The sequence below is a fragment of the Pollachius pollachius genome (assembly GCF_949987615.1).
Source record: "Pollachius pollachius genome assembly, chromosome: 3".
NCBI lineage: Eukaryota > Metazoa > Chordata > Actinopteri > Gadiformes > Gadidae > Pollachius > Pollachius pollachius.
The window spans coordinates 11762371-11789329 of record NC_136936.1 but is presented as its reverse complement, the minus strand read 5'-3'; the positions used below and the strand labels follow the sequence as shown (position 1 = coordinate 11789329).

The 26959-nt window shown below is 47.1% G+C and overlaps 1 protein-coding gene across 1 annotated transcript in view; it reads left to right on the top strand.

The window, feature by feature from the left end:
• LOC307073270 (neurobeachin-like) overlaps nt 1-26959 on the top strand; it is a gene marked incomplete at both ends in the record, with an annotated part of 171819 nt that overhangs the window by 31128 nt on the left and 113732 nt on the right. Inside the window, 16 exons of the mRNA XM_079732974.1 lie at nt 948-1050; nt 1789-1870; nt 2170-2320; nt 3129-3321; nt 3635-4477; nt 5887-6071; nt 6829-6982; nt 8108-8288; nt 9141-9244; nt 9418-9483; nt 9833-10001; nt 11942-12284; nt 17708-17877; nt 19131-19251; nt 21084-21211; nt 25563-25624. Of these exons, the coding sequence (XP_079589100.1) occupies nt 948-1050; nt 1789-1870; nt 2170-2320; nt 3129-3321; nt 3635-4477; nt 5887-6071; nt 6829-6982; nt 8108-8288; nt 9141-9244; nt 9418-9483; nt 9833-10001; nt 11942-12284; nt 17708-17877; nt 19131-19251; nt 21084-21211; nt 25563-25624 (3055 nt within the window). The remainder of the gene's footprint in view (nt 1-947; nt 1051-1788; nt 1871-2169; nt 2321-3128; nt 3322-3634; nt 4478-5886; nt 6072-6828; nt 6983-8107; nt 8289-9140; nt 9245-9417; nt 9484-9832; nt 10002-11941; nt 12285-17707; nt 17878-19130; nt 19252-21083; nt 21212-25562; nt 25625-26959) is intronic.

Sequence of the window (26959 nt, the reverse complement as noted above, 5' to 3'; positions counted from 1 at the left end):
CGTTATCACTCTTTCGAGAGGGGAATTTACTTTAATAAGCTATAAAGTAAACTGTGAATTTTAAATAACATTGTTATTTTTCCTTCAAACCCACACTCTTAAAACAACAGCGCATTTATTTGTGCTGCTGTAAATGTTATCTTGTTGTCTCTCTGGAGAAATTACAGAGGCTTAAACACAAGCTCCTCTTGCTCTTATCGCCCAGGGCGGTCTTCACCTCTTCCATTGCCCTTGTCCTCCATCTCCACATTTATACCTTTCAGAACCAACGTCTACTCGCTCTAAGTGGCCAATTTGACTGCCTCTGCAAAATGTAAAATCATTAAATAAAAAAGAACGCAAAGGACTTGTTAGCAGATTCCCATATGGAGGCTGAGTAGTAGCCGAGCATCGCAGCGTAGACTGAGTGCTGGTACAAAGAGCCACACTCCCCCACAGTACTGCTACATAAACCTGCATGCATCATGCTGACCAAGTCACAGTAGGACTCTATGCCTTTGTTTCCCACCTCCTCACACATTCTGTCTTTCGTTCTTTCGTTCTTTCTTTCTTTCCTACTTCCTTTGTAGAATGTACATTTATGACAGAAACTGCGTGTGAATGAATGGTCCTTTATGAAACCAGCTCAATCGTGATCAATTTTTTAACTCATTACTCTTTTTCTATTTTCAACCTTATCTAACATAACCTTTGTATTGCTCGTTCATGCTAGCATTATATATCTGCCCATTCAGCCCGTCTCCTTCATCACCGTCCCTCGAGGGAGGGATCCCTCTTCTGGGTTCTTTCTAAAGGTTTCTTTCCTCTGGGTGGGTGGAGATTCACCAAGTCCTTTAGGGGGCTCAGGGTTTGGGGCTGTTGTGTAATGTGTGTAGCCCATTCAAACCTTTCACCACTGTGTTTAAGGGCTTTACAAATCCTATGTCCTTGGTGTACGTGTTCTACAGGAGAAAGGGGGAGATCATGCACACACACAGCCTCTTCACTCTGCTGGGAGAGCGACTGCTGCAACACACGGTCACGCTGACCACATACAACACGCTGTATGAGGTAAGAACTGTTACGCTAACAACATACGACACGCTGTATGAGGTAAGAACTGTTACACTAACAACATACGACACGCTGTATGAGGTAAGAACTGTTACACTAACAACATACAACACGCTGTATGAGGTAAGAACTGTTATGCTAACAACATACAACACGCTGTATGAGGTAAGAACTGTTACGCTAACAACATACAACACGCTGTATGAGGTAAGAACTGTTACGCTAACAACATACGACACGCTGTATGAGGTAAGAACTGTTACGCTAACAACATACGACACGCTGTATGAGGTAAGAACTGTTACGCTAACAACATACGACACGCTGTATGAGGTAAGAACTGTTAGACTAACAACATACAACCCTATTAGGTAAGAACTGTTAGACTAACAACATACGACACGCTGTATGAGGTAAAAACTGTTAGACTAACAACATACAACCCTCTGAGGTAAGAGCTATTATACTAACAACATACAACCCTCTTAGGTAAGACGCGGACATTTTCAACCTGCCGAAATGCCTTGTACTCGTACGTTTCAGAAAGTGATGACGTTGCGTCGTCTTTTACACAATCCAGTTCTTGTTTGCATTATCTTTTCCTAGCATTCAGAGCTCTTGAACAAACCCTTCTGCAGTGCAAGGTTGCAAGCCCTACAAGGCATCAGTCCGTTGCTGCTGTGTGTTTAAGGTCAGGCTGTACTCATATCCGGTGGTTCTCTCCTCCTCCACCAGATCCTGACGGAGCAGCTGTGCACTCAGGTGGTCCACACGCCTCACATAGAGCCAGACTCCACCGTCAAAATCCACAACCCCAGTAAGATGGTCCGCCTGCAGCCTCTTATCTGCTGTCTGACATTCATTTCATATCTCTGTTGGATAATTATGTATATTTCATATAATATGTATGCATATTGACAGTTTTTAATAGAATTGCTTTGTTTGACATACTGGTAATACTTGATCTCTGTCTGTTAAAGTGATTTTAATGAAGATTAAAGATGATATCTCTGTTTTTCATGTTAAATACAATAGAAAGTACGCTAATATTGTTATAGCTTTAATCATGTTTCGTTGATGATGATATAGCTTTAATATTTCACACGTCTCTCTCAGTGATTCTAAAGGTGATGGCCACTCAACTGGTAGGCGTCACCCCCCATAGTGAGCAAACAGGCTCCGCCCCCGGAACTGACCTCATGGATGTGAGACGCCTCTTCCTGTCTGACATGATCAAGCTGTTCAGCAGCAGCCGCGAGAACCGACGGTAACTGGCCCACGAGTTACTCATCTGCTAACTGCTAACTCAGCTACCGCTAACATGCAGCTAACTACTATTAACTGACACTGTGTAAACTCACACACAGCAAAATCACCCACCACTAACTCACCTGCCGCTAACTCTCCCTGAACTAACTCTCCATGAACTAACTCTCCATGAACTAACTCTCCCTGAACTAACTCTCCCTGAACTAACTCCCGCCACTAGGTCATCAACACACAATGCCACTTATTCAAGCAACTGCAAACAGCCAACTGACCTGTCGCTGACTGATTCTTATTCTACCGCATATGGTAATAAACCATCTGGTAACTCATTAGCTGCCAACTCACCCTGCTTCTTCACCAGTTGAGTTTCTGATTCATTTATCAGAGGTTTTGTGTAGCGGAACAAATTCAATGCTAAATCACTGTCAGTTTAACAGCCCAGCAGATGTTTCTGTGTCACACGGGGACATTCATTTTTCCTTCTTTGGTGAAGAAGATCGCTAGCAATGCGATGTTCTTACGCGTGAATATCTCCTGCGGCCTTGTGCGCTTGCCGATGAATAAAGGATTGACACATTGGTGGAACAGTGCCACATCAAAACATAGCGGTCAATATAGTCTACCATTGTACCTTTTAATTAACACTTTTCTCTTGCAAATGAATGCAACTCGCCAGTCTGTTGAAAGTACAATTGATACGATTAGAATAGATGTAAGTATGTCTGTCTGAATCACAAGCACTGACTCACCTAGCGCCACCTTTCTTCCAGTGCTAACTGTGTGTGTGTGTGTGTGTGTGTGTCCAGGTGTCTGCTCCAGTGTTCAGTGTGGCAGGACTGGATGTTCTCCCTGGCTTACCTCCACCCGAAGACGCCAGAGGAGACCAAGGTGACGGAGATGGTGTTCAACATCTTCAGGGTGCTGCTCTACCATGCCATCAAGTACGAGTGGGGGGGCTGGCGGGTCTGGGTCGACACGCTGTCCATCGCACACTCAAAGGTCCGGCACTCTTTCTGTCTCTCTGTCCATCACACACTGCAAGGTCTGCTGTCTTTCTCTTCTGTCCATCCTATTGCCCCATCACAGGTCTGTCTGCCTGCCCATCTCTGTCTGTCTTTCCCTTTTATCTGAACGGCTGCTTTTCTGTCTGCGTGCCCCTCTCCTCGTCTGTTGGCCCCTTTTAAAGCCTGTCCATGTAACCCTCTCTATCCGTCTCTTCTACCTCTGTCTGTCTGTCTGTACGGCGCTCTCTAATCTTTTTATGATGCAGTATGTATAATGTGACCCCCCCCACCCCCGTCCCTCCCCCCAGGTGACCTACGAGGCGCACCGGGAGTACCTGGTCCAGCTGTACGAGGACTACCACATCCTGGAGGAGGAGGACCTGAGGAGGGGGAGGGAGGCGGCGGGCATCCGCACCATCTCCGGCCTCTCAGCCCCGCCCCTCGCCTCCTCCTCCTCCTCCTCCTCCGCCGTCAACGGCACGGCGGAGATCAGAGAGAACGGCGACAGCTCCTCCCGGACCCCCGAGAGGGAGTGGAAGGGGGACGCTGGCGGAGGAGGCGGGGAACCCCACAGCGCCCTGGATGAGAGGAGGAGGAGGAGGAGCAAGGCCGCTGTGGATCCCAGCGTGGGGCCGGTGGTGGATGCGGAGGCGGAGGAGGTGGTGGCCGTGGAGGTGAGGCCGCAGGAGATTGATCTGATGGGGGCGGACCTCTACTGCGCCGCGGCAGTAGCGCTGAACGTCGCACCGACACAGGCGGGCGGCCTCGCCGTGGAGGAGCGAACCGCTCCTCTGATCTCCCTGGACGACGACGACGCCGACACCGGCTTCCTGTTGGGGCAGACGGCGAGGAGTAACGGCGCCGGGGAGATCCTGACCGGGCGCCTCGATCTACCCGACGTCACGCCAAGGGTCCAAAACGGCGGCCCATGTCTGCTGGCGCACGGGTTTCCCAACATCCTGGAGGAGGTGAAGGAGGAGGAGGAGGAGGAGGTGGAGCCGCCTAAAGTACGGTCTGGCATCAAGGATCGCTCTACCAGGGACGGTACGGGAGCATCTGTGGGATACGTCAGGGACCCCTCGGATACGGGGAGGTCGGGCGAGGTCAAGGACGAGGAGATGAAGACTGCAACCAGCTCCTCCTCCGCTCAGGTCAGTGGGTTCGGTCGGGGGTCCTCATTGAGAAACATTAAGGGGGGGGGGGACAGAGAGGCAGTGGTTATCTAGAGAGATGGGAACCTGACCAGACTGCTGGGGTCAGAGGCACGCTGGGGAGGAGTGAGTAAGAGGTTTTTTTAGGAGGGAGAGGAGTGGGGGAGAGGGAAGGAGGAAGGAGAGTGGTAGTGGATAGTTGGACATGAAGGAACTGGGGAGGGAAGGAGTGCGGGGGTGTGAGAGAGAGAAGGGAGGGAGAGGATGTAAGAAAGAAAGGAAGGAGAGAAGGAGGGATGGGGGAGAGAGGAGATGGGAGTTAATGTGTTGTCCTCATAGTAAGTGTTCCTATATAGCGTCTCCCAGCGGGCTCGTTCTCCTCCACCACTCTGCCGGTAACGGGGACACCATGGCCACGAGGGAGGGGGGTCCTTTGGGACAGGAGCCTGTATGCTGCAGGACCGCTGAGAGATCCTCTCTTTTAGTGAGAGCCGGTTAGGGACATTGTTCCCAAAGCGGTGTACACTGAATTCCGATACATCATCACAGTCGTTAAGGAGCAGGTAGGGGCAAGGGAATATGGCTCAAGGATTACCCAAGGATATGCTTATAGGGTAGACGGGGAGACTGCAGACACTGGGGATCAAAACCCAGACACATCCAAGGAACTCCATGACCCTGGCTTGTCTTAGCGAGCCTGTGTTCTTTACTAGTTTGTATATACCAAGGGATTTTCCTGATTTTTAGCTAATGCTTAAATCCTAAACGAGCTTTGTCTTGCTCAAGTAGCCTGAGGGATCTAGGGATCTACCCTGATCCTTTCGAATCTGGTGTGTTAGTGTGTAAGCACAGTGTTTCACAGGTCTTACTCTCATTAACACACAAATGGAGCACCAATGAGAAATGGCAAGGGGGGGGGGGGGGGATTGTTGGCTAACTGCTCATGTCTAATTAATGGGCCCTGGTTTGTTGAAAGCAGCTCTGTGTTTCTGGCGCACGTTACCACGCAGCGACCAGTGTTGAATACACTGTGTAAATCAGGACCGAGCAAACCTCATTAAAGCTGTTGTTGACACGGAACTCTGAACACAATCTGTGGTGATCAGTATCACATCCAACTTCCTCAGCCCAGTGGATCAACGCGATAGTGCACTAACCGTGCAGCCAATAAGTCTTGTAGCGACCGCAGGTCGGATTTCCTACGCTACATTTAATTCTCTCTCCTTCAACCCGCTTTCTCTCTTCACTGTCCTGTCCATGAGAGGCAAAACTCCCTCCGGATACACATCGTCTGCTCGTGGGGGGTGTTTGACTCCAGGCCAAGAGATTGGACTTAGGTCAGACCTCCAGACAGGAACTCTTATGTCCTCAATCGTTACGTGTCACTTCCTGTTCCTGCCCACGCTCAGGTGCATGACGGGCGGGGCGTGCACGCGCGGGCCGAGCACGGCAGTGAGGAGCAGCGCCGGAGGTTCAGTCCGGGGCCCCGGACCAGCGTGTTCCGTATCCCAGAGTTCACGTGGTCCGCCGTGCACCAGCGCCTGCTCACCGACCTGCTGGTGGCGCTGGAGGCCGACATGCTCGTCTGGAGGAGGTGTGTGTGTGTGTGTGTGTGTGTGTGTGTGTGTGTGTGTGTGTGCGGTCATAGACGCAGGTAGGTTTGTGTGTGCGTGTGTTGGGGGGGGTCTGTGCTTGTGTGTGTTATGTGCGGTCATAGAAGCAGGACAGTGCATGTGCTTGTGTGTGTGTGTGTGTGTGTGTGTATGTGTGTGTGTATGTTTGCGTGGTCATAGACACAGTTATGTGTGTGAGAGTGTGGTCCTAGATGCAGGTGTTTGTGTGCGTGTCTGTGGTTGTGGCTGCAAGCGTTGGATGAAGTGTGTGGGTGAGATGTGTTGGTGCATATGTAAACAAGCACTGGCATTTGTATCTGAGTAAATTAGATTTTGGAGCACTTAATTCCCATCTGGGATTAATATAAAGTACATATTATTTTATCATATTTATTTTGTATATTTTGTTTGTTTGCGCCTCTGTGTGTGTGTGTTTCTGTGTGTGTGTGTGTGTGTTGGGGGGGGGGGGGGGGGGGGGGGGGGGGCAGGTGTGTTGATCCCTGAGGGGAAATATGTGTGGGTTAATTGCTGTGCTATGTGCGAGTGAGTCAGCGTTCAAGGAACATTCATTGTTCTTAGCTCATTAGGGTTGACGGATTGTTTTAAATTAGCTTCCATTTGTTTGTCCTTTTGTATTTATTTCAACTGAAACTCTGTTTTCCAATACAGCTGATTGTGATATTAGTCATGTTTCAATATAAAAAATACAGAAATATGTGGTTACATTTTTTCGGACAGCCACTCTACCAAGTCGGTCATGGACTTTGTCAACAACAACGAGAACATCATCTTTGTCCACAACACCATCCACCTCATCTCGCAGATGATCGACAACGTAATCATCGCATGCGGAGGAATCCTTCCTCTGCTCTCTGCCGCCACTTCGCCTTCGGTGAGTTCCTGGGACGACATTGCCATCTAGTGGCGAAGTGGGAGAACTTTCACTGCTCCACTTTGTATTCCGTGGGGAAATAAGGGCGCGTGTGTTTATTGAAAGTGGTTTTATTTATTGGATCGGATATTGCCTCAATCAGGCTGTAGAGATTCTAATGGTCTTGAAGATTGGTCTATGTTTTGTTTCTGTTTATTTGGCTCGTCGTTGAGCAAATGATTCGTTTTTATTTTGCCTTGATTTTAACTTTGATTTAATTATTTTCTTCTTGCTTAGAGTGTGAAGGTTAGAAATCAAACAGTTAGTTAACAGTTATTGAGTTGCTGGATTAAAAGCCTCACATGAACACACTTGTAGCAGTTTACTTTAATGCATGCATCATGGAATGAGGCAGGAAACTAGATCTATGATAAAAACTGACAACAGATGCAGAGCTCCCCCCTTATCTGCCTGGTGGCTTCTGAGAAAGGCACCTTGCATTTAACTACTCATGACCAGCTTGTATGTTTGCATGTTTGTCAGCTCTGTGTGTGGGTGTGTGTGGGTGTGTGTGTGTGCATGTCTTTTTATCCATTCTATTCATTGGCTTCATTGGCATGGGAACACATGCACTTTGCCAAATCAAGCATCTCTCTGTGTCTCTGTCTGGCTGTCTATTGTGCTGTCTATCCCTATTTGATTTCCCTCTCTCACTCTCAATCTATCCATTAAGTTTCTCTCTCCAGGCCCTCTCCCTCTCCCTCCCCCTCCCCCGTCAGTCTTTTCTTGTCTATCTGTAGATCTCTCTCTCACTCTCTTCGCCTTTGATTCATCCTAAATAAGATGCAAAAGAAAATGAAACTCGCCATCCCTACGCTAATGTTATTGAAGAACACTCCCTAAGGTTTCTGCATGTGAGTTTGTGTGTGATAGTAGAGGTTAAAAGGGAACCGTCACACCGTGACATTTCTGCGACGTCAACTCCAATTCCACAGAAGAATTGCAGGAAATTTGGACCATTAAGGCAATGGGTCTGGGAGTTGGGTTCTCCAAACAGGTCAAAAGACAACATAGATCCAACAGGCCGCAGACCACCATGTCCCCCATATAAGTGTGTGTGACGGACGCTGTGTCTGTGGTTCCCAGGTGGAGCTGGAGAACCAGGAGGCGTCCCAGGGCATGTCCCCAGAGACGGCTCTCTCTGTCCTGGGACGGCTGGTCTCACTGGTGGACGTCCTGGTGTTCGCGAGCGCCCTCAACTTCTCAGAGGTTGAGGCAGAGAAGAACATGTCGCCTGGAGGCCTTGTCAGACAGTGCCTCCGACTGGGTGGGTGGGGGAGTGTGTCGTCCCTCTGTCTGGCTGTGTGTGTGTGTGTGTGTGTGTGTGTGTGTTTGTTTGAGTGTTTGCTGGGTGGGTGATTGTGTACAAGTAAACTGACTACTTATATAAAACATTACTTGAAAACTACATGTACAATGAGTGCTAGGAAGTTTTTATGGATGCATTATGTGTGTTTGTGTGTGTGTGTGTGTGTGTGTGTGTGTGTGTGTGTGTGTGTGTGTGTGTCTGTGTGTGTGTGTGTGTGTGTGTGTGTGTGTGTGTGGCAGAGTGAGGGAGGTAGGATAGTGCGTGAGAGAGAGTCATAACAAGCGCGGGTGAGATGGTGGGAAGATGTTGTTAATGTTTGTTCCAGTATCTAACTTTGGCGTGACACATTTTTGGTATAGATTACAGTCACAGTGGAATGAGAGGCTGATTGCAGATGTTGTTTAGATGTTAAAATTTGCTGGCATTAAAATCAATCTAACCCTAACACAGCGCATCCAGTCAGCTCGAAGTCATGTGACGATGAACCATAATAAACCTTCTCCTTCTCTCTCTCTGTCTCACCATGTCTGTCCATCTGTCTGACTCACGCTCTCTCTTTTTCTCTCTGCTGCTCTGTCTCTCTCTCTGTCTCTCTGCCTGGGGTATGTGATTTTTGTGGTGTTTTTTCACCAGATTCCCTCTTCCTCTCTCTCCTTCCTCCCCCCCAGCTATCACTAACAGAGTCTTAGTTATGGTGCCGTGAACATTATATATCGTTTGTTGTTCCCTTTCAACTTTGAAATAAGAGCCTCTTTTGTATGTGTGTGTGTATGTCTTTATGTTGATGTGTGTGTGTGTGTGTGTGTCTAGTGTGTTGTGTGGCAGTGCGTAGCTGCCTAGACTGCAGACAGAGACAGAGAGACAGAGGAGGCAAGGCCCAAGAGACACTGACCAATAGTGCAGTGGTGTGCAAGGTAGGCTCACCTTCTCAAGTAACTGTCTTATTATCTGACTCACCTGTCTCACCTCCAATGTGTCTGACCTCTCAGCAGGTCTCAGAAATGGCATGTTGTCCTGTCTCGGCTGTGTGCTTCGGGCTTTAGGGATTGTGTTGACCGACGTGACCTCTGACCTCTCTCCTCTCTAGGACCCGGAGCGCCTCCTGCAGGATGTGGACATCAACCGGCTGCGTGCCGTGGTGTTCAGAGATGTGGTGTGTGTGGATTTTTATTGGTTTGTATGAAACAAACACTGGGTTTATTTTTATTTGTGTGCCGGAGCGCTGTATTTTTCTTAATCAGTTTTCAACCAGTGTTCATCTGTTTTATTTATTATGGCTTACTTCCACAACCCATCCCATTAAGCCCAGTAGAAGTCTCCCTGGATTAGTTTTTTATTCAGGCTTTCTGCATTCATTTTTATTTGCATTAATAGTAAGATAAAACTTTGTCTGCTTTTACGTTTTTGTGTTTATCCATGGACCTGAATTTGAGGCTTGAATAAGGTATAATAAGGTGTGTTTGGCCAGAGGGGGCGGGGCTAACAGTGTGGTCTCCTGATAGGACGACAGTAAGCAGGGCCAGTTCCTGGCACTGGCCGTCGTCTACTTCATCTCCGTCCTCATGGTGTCAAAGTACCGCGACACGCTGGAGCCCCAGAGGGAGACGGGAAGACCCACCAACCAATCAGAAGCCAGTATGCGTCCAGAGCTCAACTCACCAAGCATCACAGGTCAGTCTGTCTGTGTGTCATCTGGCTCTATTGGTCTTTCGGTCATCTAGCACCTTCCGTCTGTCCGTCCGTCTGTCATAAAGCTCAGTCTGTATTTCTACGTGACTGACCATCAATCTCTGTCTGTCGTCTAGCTCTTTCTGTCTTTCCTAGCTTTCGTAACTTTGCTTTCCATCTTAATTTCAAATAATTTTCCTTCATCTTACATTGAGTTTGATTAAGAGAGAGGAAGAGACGCTCAATTATAGATGGGCTGCATCAGATCTCCTATCTCCCCTCTGAAATCGAGAGCTAGGGAGAGGGAGAGAGAACCGTGACCAGAATACAGCCTGTGTGAGCTCACCACAGCATCTCCAACTCAGTGGAGAGAAGATGATGAAGACTCACAGAGTATTCCTGCTTTCTTCATTGCCTCATCACTTAATGCAGCCAGAGATGGGGGGGAGAGACGCATGCTCGGCCGCATCACCCTAATCTAGAGGAAGGGGTGCTGAGGGATGAATCAAACGTGAGCTGGGGAATCGATGTGTTTTTGCACAAATGGCCGCCATTCCTTTTCCGATGAGTGAATGTGGAGGGGCTGTTTCCGCATGAGACAGCCTCGCATCGGTCGAGGATGACGGGCATGACTTTCCCCCCAGTGCACGCTGGGAGAGAGAGACACGGAGTGACATCGAGTAAAAGGAAAATATCAAGAGGAGTGCCAAACCCCAAAAGATATGTCGGAGCCGCGGTTCTGTGTGGCGTGTCTTTCTCGTTCCCTTTTTCAACCCGCTATCCTCTCGCCTCTCAGCCCATAAAGGCAATATGAAATGGAAAAGTTTATTTGGGAGAGAAAAATAAGTGCCTGATCACGAGGAAGGAAAGACTGGAGGGAGAGAAGAGCTGAGAGAGAGAAATTTAGAGGGAATCCTGAAAATACATGTACAAAAAAAAAATATGAAGATGAAAATGGGGATCACAAGGGGGAGTGAGATGAGGCAGGAAAAAGATAATGAGAAGGAGAGACCCGGAGAAAGAGAGAAAGGGCTAAGAGAGACAGAAAGAGGGAGACGAGAGTGATTGAAAGAGAGAGGAGAGATAGCTTGAGAGAGGGAAGGAAGGAGAGGGATGGAGAGTGGGTGAGAGAGCTGGACAGAGAGGAAAAAAGGAAGAAAGAGAGTGATAGAGAGAAAGGATGAAAGAGGACGGCAGCAGCAGCGCTGGCATCACGCTGGTCTTCTTGCGGTGTCTCCTGTTTTTTTTTTGGGCCCAGTGGAGCCAGACCTTCTATTTTCAGATCCAAGTGTCAAAGCCCATTAGCCAAGCAATCCACCAGACGATAGGGGGAGGGAGGGGGGGAGAGAGGCACACTGCCGCCTTCATAAATTTCAGCAGAAATGGGGGAATTGTTGGTCGGCATGTGGCAGACGATTGTCTGATGGAAAGTAGAGCCAGACGCCGTGCTAAATCAGTCTGACCCCGAACACCGCGCACAAGATGAATAATGATGAGGAGGAAGGTGAGGGGAGGAGAGGAGAAGAGAAGGGGGGAGAGGAGGGGGAGGAAGATGAGAGAGAAGTAGAAAGGTAGAGAGGAGCAGGAGAAGGTGAGAGGTAGGTGAGAGTAGGAGGAGGAAGGTAGGGCAAGGAGACGGGTGAGAGGAGTAGGAAGGTGAGCCCAGGATCCTTGTGTCATATACACCAACAATCGTTGATTCACAATTTTTGGTGATGCTTTTCTGCAGAGTGTCCAACTATTTTCTTTGAGTGCTTGTGTTAGGGTTAGGGTTAGATAAGGTCGAGGAAATTGAGGACCACATTTTCAACATCATGGACTTGATTTTGTAATGGTGTAACCTGTGTGTGTGTGTTTGTGTGTGTGTGTGTGTGTGTGTGTGTGTGTGTGTGTGTGTGTGTGTGTGTGTGTGTGTGTGTGTGTTCTCTCAGACTGCCCCCTAGTGTTCAGCAGCAGTAGCAGCAGGTCTGGGTTTCTCCCTATCGACGAGGAGTCCCCCCCCCAGGTACGTGGCGTGCAGAACGGATGCGTCCTAGAGCTGCAAGGCGTCTCCTCCCTCTCCTCCTCCCTGGAGGGGGGCAGGAGGGGAAGGTCCCAGGACAGCCTGCCCCGCCCCCCGTCAGTCAGCAGCATCAGCCAGGGCCCGCGGGGAGGAGTCAACGTCCGGGACATCCTGAAGAGTCTGGTGTCCCCCCCAGGAGAGGGAGGGGCAGAGACCCTCTGCTACCCTGACCCCAACACCCTGACCCACGCCGCTCTGCCCCGGCTCTTCCACTCCTTTGACAGGTGGGTGCTACCGAATGTCCTGAGCTGGTCCAGGAGAGGGTGATGAGGGGAGGGGGGATGGGGGAGGTACAGCCAGAGTCAACACCACAATCAAACTGAAACACAAGACCAGAATGACGCTAAACATCAGAGCTACACCATAACCAAATCCCACTACCAGACCCTAAACACCCCACAACACAATAACCACAACACGACACTAACTGCAGCTACCCAACCAAACTGCAGCTACAGCAAACCACAACCAACAACACCAAAAACACAAAACGAGAATGACAGTTTTAATCCTCAATACAACACCATAACTTCCCCAAATCAAAACCACGTCAAAACCAAACCACAACACCACAGCCGAAACATACTAAACTCCACACCTACACTAGTATACAATACTCTCTGTAATGCACTGCCCTAGAACCCAACGGAACAATTTTGTTTAGTCGTCTTTAAAGACGCTGTCTTTGATGTGTGTAGAGTAAGTCATAAATTAGATGGTTTAAACCTTTGTCAAACAAATGATGTCCGAATACTCCACAGGATGCCGTTATCTGTACTGTTTTGACAGTTGAATGTTTGTTAGCATAATGTATATGTTAGCGCATAACGTGGGACATAGTGTTGACAAACAACTTCCTTCACAGATAGGAAGTAGCGTGGCGTGTTGATGGCTAGAATAGATTTCGTGCTAGCTTCATTTCAACCCCCCCTCATATCTATCAGCGCTAACCCACGCTAACACTAATGGCTTTTTAAGCAGCAATGCCATGAATCTCTCACTCTGTGCAGTGTGTTTGTAGAAGTCTTAGCGAGAGACTGTGGTGTGTTTACATGGGAGATTTAGATTACACCACAGTAATCTGTCTGGATTTAGGAGTTTACAGAAGCTGCTCTGCTTCTTATCTCCAAGAGTCCATTACATACACACCAAACAAATCTAACTCCTTCTGAAAATAATTTAGGTTGGAATGGAGGAAACTCCCATCTGTTCCCTGGATGGGAAGTAGAGAGAGAGAGAGAGAGAGAGAGAGAGAAAGAGAGAGAGAGAGAGAGAGAGAGAGAGAGAGAGGTGTGCCAAGTCATTGCTGAGGCTCCTCTGCCCTGTTCTCCTTCATTCCTCTCTCCTCTCCTTCCACTCCGCTTTCCTCCTCCCTTCCCCTATTCACTCATCTTATCTCTTCTCCTCTCTTCTGCCATCTTCTACTCTCCTCCCCTCACCTCTGAACTGTTCACATTGCGTAATGGAATAGCCTCAATAACCCCTGCTTGCTCCCAAGAATATTCATTGTAGGCTGCTTTGCATCAAATCATGTGATTAATAACTGAATAGTACAAAATAATCGTCAACAGACAGAGGCCCACCCCCTAGTACTGGTTGACCCTGGTGAATGGAGGAGCAGTAGGAGACGGGAGGGGGAGGAGGTGGAGGTTAGGGTTGGGTCCCAGGGGCCCTGATGACAGATTAAACAGCAGCGGCCCCCATCGGGCCCCCCTTCCCTGTCAACCTCACCTCTCACAGCCTTAATGGGAGCTGACGGGCCCCAAACCACTAGCCGACACACTCTGAATTATTTTTGAAATGCTTTCACACAAACTCACCCCGGCGCGCATCTACAACTCATCTACTAATTGTTGGCCACCTGCCAGCGAAATGAGCTGCCAAGCCCTCGCCTCTTCATCTGTCCGTCATGGCCGCCCTGGATTGGGGATGACAACTTCAAAACAGAAGCCAAAAGGGGAATAAATCCCTGGTCTATAAAGGAGGCAAAATGATACAGCTGTGTCGACCAGCAGCCGTAGCAGGTATGCCTCTATTGCGGTGTCTATGGTTCTGCCTCAGTGATTGAGATTGTAGTTCGCTAAAAAGTCTCAAGGTCATTAATGTAGTGACATCTAGGGATCTTTATGATACGGACCAAGTGTGTAAATACTTTATTAATTTGCAAAGGGGAAATTCAGTTGCCACAATAGCCTAGTACTTGTACTGTGCTATATAATAAATGGGATGATGTGGACCATCTGTCGCCATCCTTTTGAATGGAGGCTGTAACCCACGGCAACGGCCTTCGTGTGCTAAGAAGGGAGCGTAGGTGACGTAGAGACCCACGGCATACCTACGGGGGCAAGTAAACATGGAAGCATTGAGTACAATTATAATTTGGCTTCCACTGTAAACTTCCAACATGGGTGGATAGTTTCTAAGGTTTGTCCTCTTAATATTCCTATAACCACTGCTCCTCCTCCTCCCCCTCACCTTCATCACCATCCTCCTCTTCTCATTCCCCTCCCTCCTCCCTTGCTTCAGATCCTCTACACTTCACCGTGTGATGAGACGCTACCCTAATTGGTTCTAATTAAATGAGTGAGCGGAAAACACAAGCATATCACTTTAATTCCCCTTCGTATCCCCCCCCCGCCCGTTCCTCCACATAATGAATGTAGGAAAGGGAACTCCATGTTGAAGCACTTTTATCGTAGAAATCAGTCATTAATATTCATGTGCATATTAATCCCTGCTCAATTAAGAAAATATCATTAATAATATATGCGCTGTATAATCTCTACATGAGTCATAAAGTGCGTGATGAGGTTATTATTCATGAGGCGGAGTAGGGTGTTTAACCAAGACCCTGAGGGTCTGCTGTACTGGGGTTTCTATAACTATTTAGCTATGAATATTACTGATATTTGTATTCATCATAAATGTATCTTCTTTATTGTTCTTATTGCGTTCTTCCCTTTTTAAGTTATGCAGTTATGCTTGGAATCCTATATTAATAATTAAACGTTTATTTGATTCATTTGATATTTAACAGACACTTTTATCCAAAGCACATGACCGTGAATTCCGAAGCATGTCATTAAAGAGCAGGTTAGGGGGTTTCTTAGCTCAGTGATGCCGACATGTGAGGCTTTGGACACAGAGACAGAGTAGTCTATTCTGTCTCTGTATTTGAAGCCTGGCTGTTGAAAGAATTACATCACAAAGAACAGATTGGCACCAAGAAATCTGCTGAAAGAAACGTTCTGCCAATCAGTTGGTCAATATTCACGCAAGCGCTCTCTGTTTTTTCTATCTCTTACGGTTTTCTCTTGCCTCCATCTGTCTCTCTTTTCTCTCTCTTTATCTTGCTCAGTTTTTCTGTTTCTGATCGTATTCAATTCGGTTGGCACTACACTCTAGTCCTCCTACGTATGTAGTAAAGAGTTCAAGTCAAAGCTCAAAAACATATCCAAGATGGTTGCCCATCGGCCTCTGCAATCATCCATGTACTCCAGACCCCACTAGCCGGCCAAACTCGGTTCATGGTTAACGTTAAAAACATGAAAGAGAGATAAGGAGTACTTTGGCCGAAGCATCAGAGTGTCTCGAGCGATGTTTATCAGAGATGTTGAAACAGTCAGTTCCTGTTGTGGGGAGGTTCTCGAGGTTGTGGACGCCATGGCGTGGGAGACGAGGACTGAAGAACGGATGTAACACAGGCCTGCTCTGTTCTCCGTCTGCGTCTCCTCTGGCTGCTAGGTCCTCCTGGTCGGCTCTCTCCTTCACTCTCCTCTCTCCTCGTCTTCCTCTCTCCTTTGGGCTCCTACTCTCCCTGTACATGTACTCCTCCCTCCTCCTCAACTTTCCCCTCTCCTCCTCCCTCTCTCTTCCTCATCTCTGGGCTCCTTCTCTCTCCTCCTCTCTCCAGCTATGTCATTTTCCTCTCTCTTCCCCCGTGCCTGCTCTCTATTCATTCTCCTCTTTGCTCCTCCTCGCTCTACCTCACGTCTCCCTTCTGCTCTCCTCAAATATAAACCAAACCAAGAATGTAAAAATGTCCAATGGATTTCTGCCTCCATTTATTTCCCAGCCTTCCTCCTTCCCTTCTGCACTCTGAACTCCCTAACACCAAACAAGCAGGGGGCAACATATTACCAGAAAGCTGTGGTGTTCAACCCTATTGTAATTGAACTGCTCTGATACGCGTATCAAAAACCAGATAATTACTTAGCCAATATTACAACACTTTCAGTAACGTTATACAATTAGCTATCTTTTATAAGCTATTGCTACATGGCCAACATTAGCATTGACAGACGTTTAATCACCGGTCTAGAAGATGCGTTGCACCTTAGAAAAGAAACGGCCCAAAGCCCAACTTACTCTAGGGGGTCTCTGAAGCCTGTTAAGACTGGAACTGTGATGACAGACCGTTCTAAAGATGACTTTAACATCCTGTCGTCTGTAGTGCGCCTGGTTAGCCTGTAAACAGGGCAGTGCTGCTGCCCCCTGCCCCTACGTGGGTTGTAGAGTAGTTTGTCCTCCCTGTCAGAGTGTTTCAGGCCCGGGGAGGAGGGGAAGAGGGGAACATGTCAGAACCCTTCGTAGCGGCCCAGACAGAAGACCCTTTCAGACCTCCCTGGTGATGAAGCGCTGGAGGAATAAACTTGACGTCCCGTCGAACATCTTGTTGTGAAGCCCAAGGGTTGCGACCCCATAAAGAAACGCTTTTCCTCTTCCTTACCCAGCATGCCTCGCTGCGTCATCGATCATCCTCATCATCAGCAGTGAAAATACAGTGTTGCACCGAAAGAGCTCCATGTGTGTATGTTTGTGTGGTCTTGTTTGTCCAAGGTCACAAGTTAAAGTCTCCTGAAATCATGTGATTTGACTTTCCTAATGTGGGGCAGCAGAAATACCAGGGAAAGCACCGTCTGCGTTTAGCAGCAGACTTTTGACGTTTTTTCACTAGGTTTTATATGAACTATAAATATTTCAGCATATATCAACAGCTTACCTTACAATAAATTAGGGAAATAAAAAATAATCATATGTATGTTACATCCTATAGATGTATAACCTGTGCGAAAGGTTTGGTTGGATTTTTAATGTTATGCCATGTTGTTAAAATTGACAAAATGTACAAAAAACTAACAAATTATTTATTTTTTATTTATTATATTTGTTATATTTGTGATATTTATCATTATTATTATTATAATTTACAATCTATACTTCAAGATATTGACGAATATATAAAATATTTTGTGCCTGTGTCTGTTTGTGTCTGGAGGCGAAAACTCTGCTTCTAGAAGCAAATCTTCCTTACTCTGAGAGTGTTGCACTTAGCTACCCCAAATCCTTTTTATGTTAATGTTTTATGTGTTTTTGTCTGTGTGTGCCTTTACATATAAGAAGGTTTTAACATTTATTTGTGTTTTTTAATGTTCAAGCATTTTTTCTGATGTATGTACATGCAGATGAGTGTGTGTGTGTGTGTGTGTGTGTGTGTGTGTGTGTGTGTGTGTGTGTGCGTGTGCGTGTGTGTGTGTGTTCTTGTGTGTGTGCTTGCATGTGTCTATGTGTTTGCATATATGTGTGTGTATATTTGTATGTGTTCATACATGTGTGTTTTTGTGTGTTTGTGTGTGTGTTCCTGCAGGAGTGTGGTGGTCCCGGTAAAGCAGCCCCCCGCCACCGGCGTTGTCATCACCACATTGGGTATCTCCAACGCCAACCCTGGTCTCCCTGGCAACGGTTCGCCAAACATTCTCGGCGCCCCCACCCCAACCTCGACCGCTGCCACACCCAAAAGCATGATCAACACCACCGGTACGCTGTCCTCGCCAGAGGTCACGACCATTCATGTCATTAACCTGATACAACCTATACCGGTAATATCGGCCATATTCAGATAGTAGCCATCTTGGTTCATTCAGTTCCCCCACTCATCTAGCGCTAAGAAACAAGATTGCTGTTGTCCGATTAAGGCCCATTGTTTAATACCTCTTGCCTCTCACATGCAGCTGGTGTTCTGCCAAATGAGATGAATCACTGTACTTCTTAATGACCCCAGCCTGAAAATCCTTCCTTTGAACTGCGGCGAATGATGACTCCCCAGTTTATTTGTAAAAATATGAAAATATAGAGACGTATCCATAGGCAGGCACATTATACAATGTGTCTGATGCATTGCATTTTAATATTTGTATCTCACGCACAATTCCAATGCTCGTTCCTAGATACGTTTTTCTAACCCAAATACTTATATATAAAAATAGGATGAGAACTCAGCTACCAGACTACCAATAGTGTCCACTAGATGGCAGTGTTTCCATTCCTTTGTGTTACTTGTAACTCGAACTCCTTCTAAGATGAGATGCATTTTATTGAACCAAGACATGAAATTTGGCAAGCACAGCAGAAAGTACAAGACAGTAATAATAAGAATATTTCATTTATAAGAATAAGAATTATTTATACTTACATATTGTGTTTTATTGCCAATACGACACATCGGATTAAGTGAAGGAATTAATTGCTTACCTGAAATATTTGGCAGTAATTACAGAGAATAGGAAAATGTGCCGCAGCAAAATGAGCATAACGGTTGCTTTGCCCTACACCTAGCATTAGAGGTTTTCTCAGTGCTTTAAACATAAATGTAGCAATACTGTGGTGTTAAGTGTGTGCGTGTGTGAGAGTGTGAGACTCCCTCGAGGCATTTCTCAGGAGCCACTTAACACTGAAGACCATGAGAAAACTATCACCTTTTTATCATCCTCCATTGAAAGAAAACAGAAAGAAATTACCTCTCTACCTCTAACATACACTCATTCCACCCTTATCACTTCTCTCTCTTGCTCTCACTCTCTTTCTCTCTCTCTCTCTCTTGCCTTCACTCTCTCTCTCACACACATAGAAAAAAAACTGAAAAAACAATATAAAAAACAAAGTTAAACATCAATGAGCCAAAAGTGAGAGATGGGTTCAATTCAGCCAGGGATTAACCAATAGAAACAAGGTATAAGTATCTATCGGGATGACCTAATTGGATTGGCTGTGAACTCTGTGGCTTCCTGCAGGCCCCACCGAGGTCAGCGTCTCTTCCTCCTCCACCAGCGTGGTTGCTGGGGCGACCAGCCGGAACCTGCCGGCGGTGCAGACGGTGGCGCCCATGCCTGAGGACTCGCTGGAGAGCATGAGGTACGGAAGGACAGGTCGCCACAGTTACGCTAAGCAACCACATCCCCGCCAGTGGTGGAGTCAAACTAAACACCATACACTACGTATCTCTGGGTGTGCGGATGTAACCGTGTGTGTGTGTTTGTTTGAGGGTTTTTATGTGAGTAGAAAACAGTTTGCCTGTATGTGTGTGTGTGTGTCTGTGTGTGTGGTGGGGCAGGGTGAAACCAAATGTCTTTGAGTGTTGGATAGAGTTTGTGTGTGAGAAACTGTATCCATGTATGTGGGTGCATGAGTTTGCTTGCGTGTGTATGTGCATGCCTGTGTGTGTGTTACCATGCATTTCTGTGTGGTGGTTTGAGAGAGAGATTGTGTGCATGTCTGTGTGTGTGTGTTGTAGTTATCATCTTGGGAGCCTACCACACATCCTCCTCTCCGACAAGCTGCCAGGGTTACCATGAACAGCTGGATTGGGGTATTATGGGATGTCAAAGGACATTTTCCTCGTTCTCTCCCCTGTGTGTCGACCCTTTGGTGACTTTGAAATGACTATCTTTTCTATCTCTCTCTCTCTCTCTCGCGTTATCTCTCCCTCCCTTCCCCTCTCATTCTCTTTTTTTCTGTCTTGTTCTCTCTCTCTCTCTCTCTCTCTCTCTCTCTCTCGCTCTGTCTGTATCCTTTTCTTTCTTTGGTTATCACTCTCTGTCTCCTATGTCTCTATACTCATTCCCTCCCTCCTTTTCTCTCTTGATGTCTCTCAGTCTCGCTCTCATATTCTCTCTTTCTGTCTGCTCTCTCTACTCAGTTCAACACCCTTGCTCAACAACAGTCTATCCCCTTTTATTTAGTCTTTACGCTCTCTCTATTTCTTTGTCTTGCCCCCTCTCTCCCTCTCTCATTATCTTCCTCTTGCTCCACAACTACTGCTACTACTGTTTCTCTCTCCTGCTCCTTTCCTTTCCCTCTCTGCCCTGCGAACCGACTAGAGAATCAGTTGCCATGGCAGCCGTAACCGACATCACTTACCGTAACCGTGGAGTCAATGATGGTGCTATCTGGTTGCCGGCGCAGAGAGGCCCGACCTGCTTGTAGGCTCAAAGAGAGAGCTGCACTCAAGTCGAATACACGCGCAGATGACAAGCAACCCCATACAACCCAATGCACATACACCAAAAAAGCTACTGTTGACTGTAAAGGGATTCTTTAGAGTAGATTAATGTACAGCCCTCTTCAGATAAACGTGTTGAACCTCCGGACTACCGAAGTTGATCTTATACAGTGGAACCCAACCTAAGAAAGACACAAAATGCCTGTGAACACGTTAACACAGATGCACACATACACACCCACCCAGAGAGACACACATTTTTTTAGGATAGGCTAAACAAAATTAAAAGTGATTCTTGCCACCCAAGTCTATAACAAGGAGGATAATACATAGTTTAACACATAGCTTAGCGTATGTTAACAGCGTTCTTCCGATGGGTTAGCTGGTGAGGTAACGCTAGCATTCCAGCGCGTTGCGCTCTGCCTTCACACCTCAGATTAGCATGTTAGCACGCACACCAGCCAATCAAAACGGCCAATTAGGGAGGTCAGGAGAGCGTCAAAGCCAAGGTGTAAACATGATCATCTGTTGTACACACAAATACACACACACACACACCCACACACACGGATGCACGTATGTGATTGTCAAGAAAGATTTAACAGCCATAAAAAGAGTGTGCGTCGTTTTTACCAACACCTTTTTTCATTCTCCCTTTATATCTGTCTCTATCTTCTTTGTTTCTCAATGGAATTTAAATTGCCTCGTTTTCATATTGTATGTATTCTCTCTCTCTCGCCTTCAGCATCACCTCTAAGTTAGAGCGGGCTCTAGAGAAGGCCGCTCCCCTCCTCAGGGAGATCTTCGTGGACTTCGCTCCCTTCCTCTCCCGCACCTTGCTGGGCAGCCATGGTCAGGAGCTGCTCATAGAAGGTACACACCTCCTCCTCCTCCACCTCCTCCTCCTCCTCCTCCTCCTCCTCTTCCTCCTCTTCTCTTCCTTTCTCTCCCCTTGCTCCCTCCCTCCTTTTCTCTTCCCTCGCACCGTCTCCTCCTAGCTCCCTTCTTCTCTCATCCTCAATCTCCCTCCTCCTCTCCCCATCTATCATTCTTTACACTTTTCTCTCCCCTCCCTTCTCCTCCTCTTCCACTTGCAGCCATCACAATGTTCAATGTGTGCATAAAATACACACATCAATGTTGTTTGTATTTGTATTTTGTATTTGTGTTCATCGAGACCAACCTCACTCCACAGTTGAGGATGTATGATGACATATTAAATCGCACATGTGTTTTCTTTTCTTTTTGTCTTGTACGTGTCAACTTATTACGTGCCCTTACCATTACGTGGCTGGGTTTTAAGAAGAAAAGAAGAGCAGACATAAGGCCCTCTTGCTGAGAGATATTATAGAGTTACAATTGGTATTGTTTGGTATTGAGTGTTCAGGGTATGTGAACAGCCATTATCTATGTGCTTTACTACCAACAAGTCTCTTTCTGGTTCCTAAAAACGCTGCACTTTTCACTTTCTTCATAATTTATTCATTGTGCTTTTGTATTTTATTGTTATTGTAGACCCATCTTTATCTGCGCTACAATTCTTTATTCATTCATTATTAATGTAAATAAACAAAGGCACTGCCACTCACATGTGGCAAGTCTGAAATCCAGGTCCTTAAAGTAGAAACTCTGTTGTGTTTTAGTTCCAGTCTTGTACTGATCCTGCCGATGTCATCACTGACTGTTATTCTGTGTGGTGGGGGACGTCGAGTTTCACATATGAGAGTGTTTTGACTTGTGTCTGTTACTAAGAAACGACATGCTGCAGTCAAACAAGAAGAGATCACCACAGGTGAGCTGGTCAACTCGCCACCGTGGAACCCTGCCCATGCTGGTCAATAACCCTCAGGAACTGAAAACATTCACAAAAACACTGTATTTCATCCTTACTTAATCAGTAACCTCCTATATCGGAGGCTTTTATCCACTGTGCGAGTAGGAGACCGTTGTATCCTTTCCCTCAGCAGCCCTTGGCACGCTGCTTGATAGTCGGTTGGTTTTTAACACCAAATAGACAATACTTAGAATGGTCAACCGGCGGTCCGGTTACTGCTGCGTTATTATGGAGGAGACAGGTGATTAGTAATCAGACAGCCCCTGTTCCCCTCTCACCTGTCTTCTGGCTGGGTACTGAGAGCCACGCCCCCTCCTCTCTCACCCCAGACAGCGCCCAACCACGCGCCCCCTCCACAGTGATTTACGGTGGATTCAGATGAACCATTAAGGAGCAGGTAGGGGCTGGGGGGCATCTCGCTCTAGGATGCCTCCAGTCAGACAGACTGCGGACATTTAGGTTTCAACCCAGATCCTTCACGGCTGGGAGTCACCACCAACCAATAGACGACTAGCTCCTTACTAATAATACTAGTTATACTGGTCAACCGAGGGTTGTTCTGTCCATGTAGCTTCTGGTTCTGTCCCACCACTGGAAGAATAAGGCTCTACTTGGGTCCTGGGAAGGAACTTGGGGACGGAGAACCTCAGAGTTGGAGTAGTTCTGAGTTTAATCTGTGAGGGTACAGGGCTGGAACAGCCCCGGTTAAATTGTCTGGCCATGGGTCTAGTCTATCTCACTGTTTATCTCTTAGTCTCCCCCCCCTCGTTTGTCCGACTCTCCCTCTCTCCCTCTCCACTCTTCCCTCTCTCTTTTTCCTCCTTTGTACTCTCCTCTCTCCTCTCTCCCCCCCTCCTTTCTCCTTCCAAGGCTCAGGGGTGAGACTCCGGCAGCAGAGTAAGAGGCGCTCCATTTACCAGTAATCACTCTCCCATCCATCACTCCGTAGAGCGCCCCAGGGTCGTGACCCCCTGTCCCCCTATGGCCCTCCTCCCCTCTCCCGTTCCCCCCCCCCCCATGCGGTCAACACGCTGCCCTTATGTCGAGTGCACCCTCAGAGTTGTTGTGCACTTGGGGTTCTATTGGCTCGTGCTGAGAACACTGGGGTCGGTTGTGGCAAGCGAATGTCTGGCTTCCCATTCGTCCCTACCCGCCCCTACCCCACCCACTTCCTCCTACAATGCCACATCCACCCCCCTACCCGTAACCTAACCCCATCGGCTTGCGTATCGGACAGTGGCGGTTAAAGCAATAGCGTTTAGTTATCGCAGCATCACGCGCGCCCCGCGACTCAACAGCACGTCAGCCTCCACAAGCTGACTTATGGCCCCGGTGTGTCGAGTCGTCATGGTAACATGGTAACAAGGAGGAGGCGGGGGGGGGGGTTGGTCAGTGGTGGTGGCACTCGGGGTACAACAGCGAGGTCACATCCTTTCTGTGTATTTACAACCAATCGGGGGGCCCGGGACACAGGGTGACGCAGGGGGCCGCACTCCGAAGGGTCAAGGAGGCGCCGTGGGTCCTGTGGACAGACTCCAAGTCTCGCTCGTTTTACGATGCTCGTAAATATACATGTCTATATCTTCTTCTTGTTCTCCTTAATGCGAGCCCACTGGTTACATACGGTTGTTTGGAGAGGTGTTGAACATGTGTTGATGTGTGGTGACTCAACTCGCTAGTTTGCTAGCCACGTAGGCGATACGCCCTCGTAGGGGCCGTAGGTTCGATTCCCACCTGTGGTCCTATGCCCCGTGTCTTGCCTCTGTTTCATCCTACTTTCTCTCTTGGATAGAGCAAGTATTGGGTAAAATATCTGTACGCCAAATATGATCCAGGCGGATTAAAGTGGTTATTGATTGAATTATTAAAAGATAATGGTGGAGGAGATGATATCTTTTTGTCCTTGTTGGTCAATCAAATTATTCAAGCTTGTGTTCTATGTGGAAACATTAAATTTATCTTCTGCATCAATTATTTTTTTACTGAGAGAGGACTTGTGAGGCTGTGAAATGTCTGCCTGCACTTGTCACTTTACTCTGTGTGTGTGCATGTTTACACACTTTAGAGCTTCTCAGAATTTGTATTTCCCCTTTCCTTCCCTGTGATCATGCAATTAATTCATCTTCATCTTCCTAGATACTACTCAGCTGAACATTTACTCAGAGTAACTGTGATTGAATAATTCAACTTTCACTATTCTCTCATTGAAAGGAACACTGTTTAATTTGCATAATATTTGATTAAATATCAACTTCAAATGCCATCTTCATTTTCCATTTTTTGTCTGCATAATTATCATCATGCAATAGAAAGAGCTGATGCAACTTCACAACACTAGATTATATTTATGTGTATATTAGGGCACAATAGTGTTTATGTGTGTGTGTCTGGGTGTGTGTGGTTGTGTTTGTAGCTACAGTGTGCCGGTTAAATCAGCTGACCATCACGTCCTCTCTCTGTCGATAGCAGTCAGTGCTAATCAATGTCTTTTGTTTATATCGACCTACAGGATAAAAAAAATCGATAGGACACACCAAGCTGTTCCTGTCTGTCTGCCTGTCTGTTGTCTTTATGCCAGCCTTGTTAACCTGTCTCTCTTTATGTACGGTATGTATCTCTCTCTCTGTCTCTGTCTCTCTTTTGCTCTCTCTTTTGCTCTGTCTCTGTCTCTTTCTATCTCTTTTTCTCTTTTTTCTTTTTTTCTCTCTCTCTCAGGTGAGTGTGTGTGTACTGCTTACATTAAACATGACATGAACACTATATTAACATTGTGGGGTAGGATGCTAGGAAATTGTTATTGAGCTAGCTTATTAGCATGGTGCTACTAGCATGCTAGCTACAAAGAGGCAACAATGAGAGATAATGATGGGTTTGAGTGGAAAAGTGGGGGAGAAAGGATGGCGTGTGAGAGAAAGTCTGATAAGGAGCGTGGAAAAGAGATGTGGGAAGATGTTGATAAGGTTTCCAATATGTACCCTTGGGGTGACAACTGTGTTGATATCCAGTATTCATATTCACAGTCACACTGGAATTAGCAGCGATTGCAAATGTCAGTTTGTTTACATGGTAAAAGGTTCTGGCATTAAACACAGCGCATCCAGTCAGCTTGAAGCCATGTGACGTTGAACCACAATCAACCATGACATTTATCTGTCTGTCTGTCTGTCTGTCTGTCTGTGTGTTTCTCTCTCGCTCTCTCTCACTCTCTCAGGTTTAGTGAACATCTTACCAAATTCTTTCTTTCTTAAGATCTAGTGTATTTTTAACTCTCTCTCTCTCTCTCTCTCTCTCTCTCTCTCTCTCTCTCTCTCTCTCTCTCTCTCTCTCTCTCTCTCTCTCTCTCTCTCTCTCTCTCTCTCTCTCTCTCTCTCTCTCTCTCTCTCTCTCTAGGGCTAGTGTGTATGAAGTCCAGTACGTCGGTGGTTGAGCTGGTGATGCTGCTTTGCTCTCAGGTCAGCCTGCTGTCCTCAACTCCCCACCCTCACTGACTTTACCCTCTCTATTACACTTCCTCTCTACCTCTTCCTCTCTCCCTACCGTGCTCTCTTCCTCTTTTGCTGTCCCTCTTTCCTCCTTTTTTATCCGTCCTATCAATCTTCTCTTGTATAACCTTTATGTTGCTGCAGGGTTATGGCAGATTAATTCCATTATCATATCATCACTCTAGTGTACGTATCTTCAGACGTACGATAGCGATCCTCATCCAATCTTTGAATCAACCAGAATCTGGGTCACACTTAAGTTCTACCACTCCTCCTCCTCTCCTTCCTCATGCTCTTCCCCTACCTGATCCTAACAGCCATCATCCTCCTTCGACCAACCCCTCCTCCACCTCCACAACCACACACACCACCTCTGCCTCCATCCCTACTTCCTTTTCCTCCTCCACTACCTCCTTCTCTTCCTCCTTCCTACCTCCTCCTTCTCCACCACTTCCCCCAGAGCGAGACCTTAATCTCCAGCCTTCTCAGTGGGTCGCTCCTGGTGCCTGGTGCAGGGCTCCAGTGACTGAGCACCCTGCGTCTGACCCCCGGAATCTCTACCTAAGCCCTTGTTGCCGGAGAGGTCAGCGCTCCCATGTAGCGGTTACCTCAGGGAAGACATTTAACATACCTTCTGTGGCTCAATCTATCTTTTCAGGAGCCCCATCAGGAAGACATTATTCTGAGCTTCTGAGCTTAGAGACTGTGGATGCAAACCAGCAGGGTTAGAGGTTAAAGCCGTCAGAGCATCTCTCTCTCTCTCTCTCTCTCTCTCTCTCTCTCTGTCTTGCTTTCTCTCTCGCTCTGGGAGAGGAAAGGGACCGAGGCTTGACATCTGTTCCCGCTGGTTCCCCCTAGAACCTTCCAGAACTCAAAGTGAAAGGCAGACATTTAGTTCCCATTGAACAACAATCATCTTTATACTCAACCTGCAGGGCTAGCTTCAATAGTAACAACAATAGAAGAGAGTAGACTAATGGATAAATGGTTGAAGAAACAGGGATGAAAAGTGTCTTACGGGTAGACTACGTACATTGCGAGATCAAACCCAGTACCTTCGGATGGGAATTAGAAACCTTGGCCTCAAACACTACCCTGCCTCCCATAATGTGGGAGGCGTGTGAACTTTAATAACACTTATCTTCAGACATGATATGATCTTGAGAGGCGCTAGACTGGGGGTCTGATGATCCGCCCTGATTAGCATCCTCAGCTAACGCCGTGAGTCTCCGCTGACATCGTGGTGGAATAGCGCCCCTCGCTCGCATTTCTTAACATTAATGTTCAGAGACAGCGGAGAGAGCT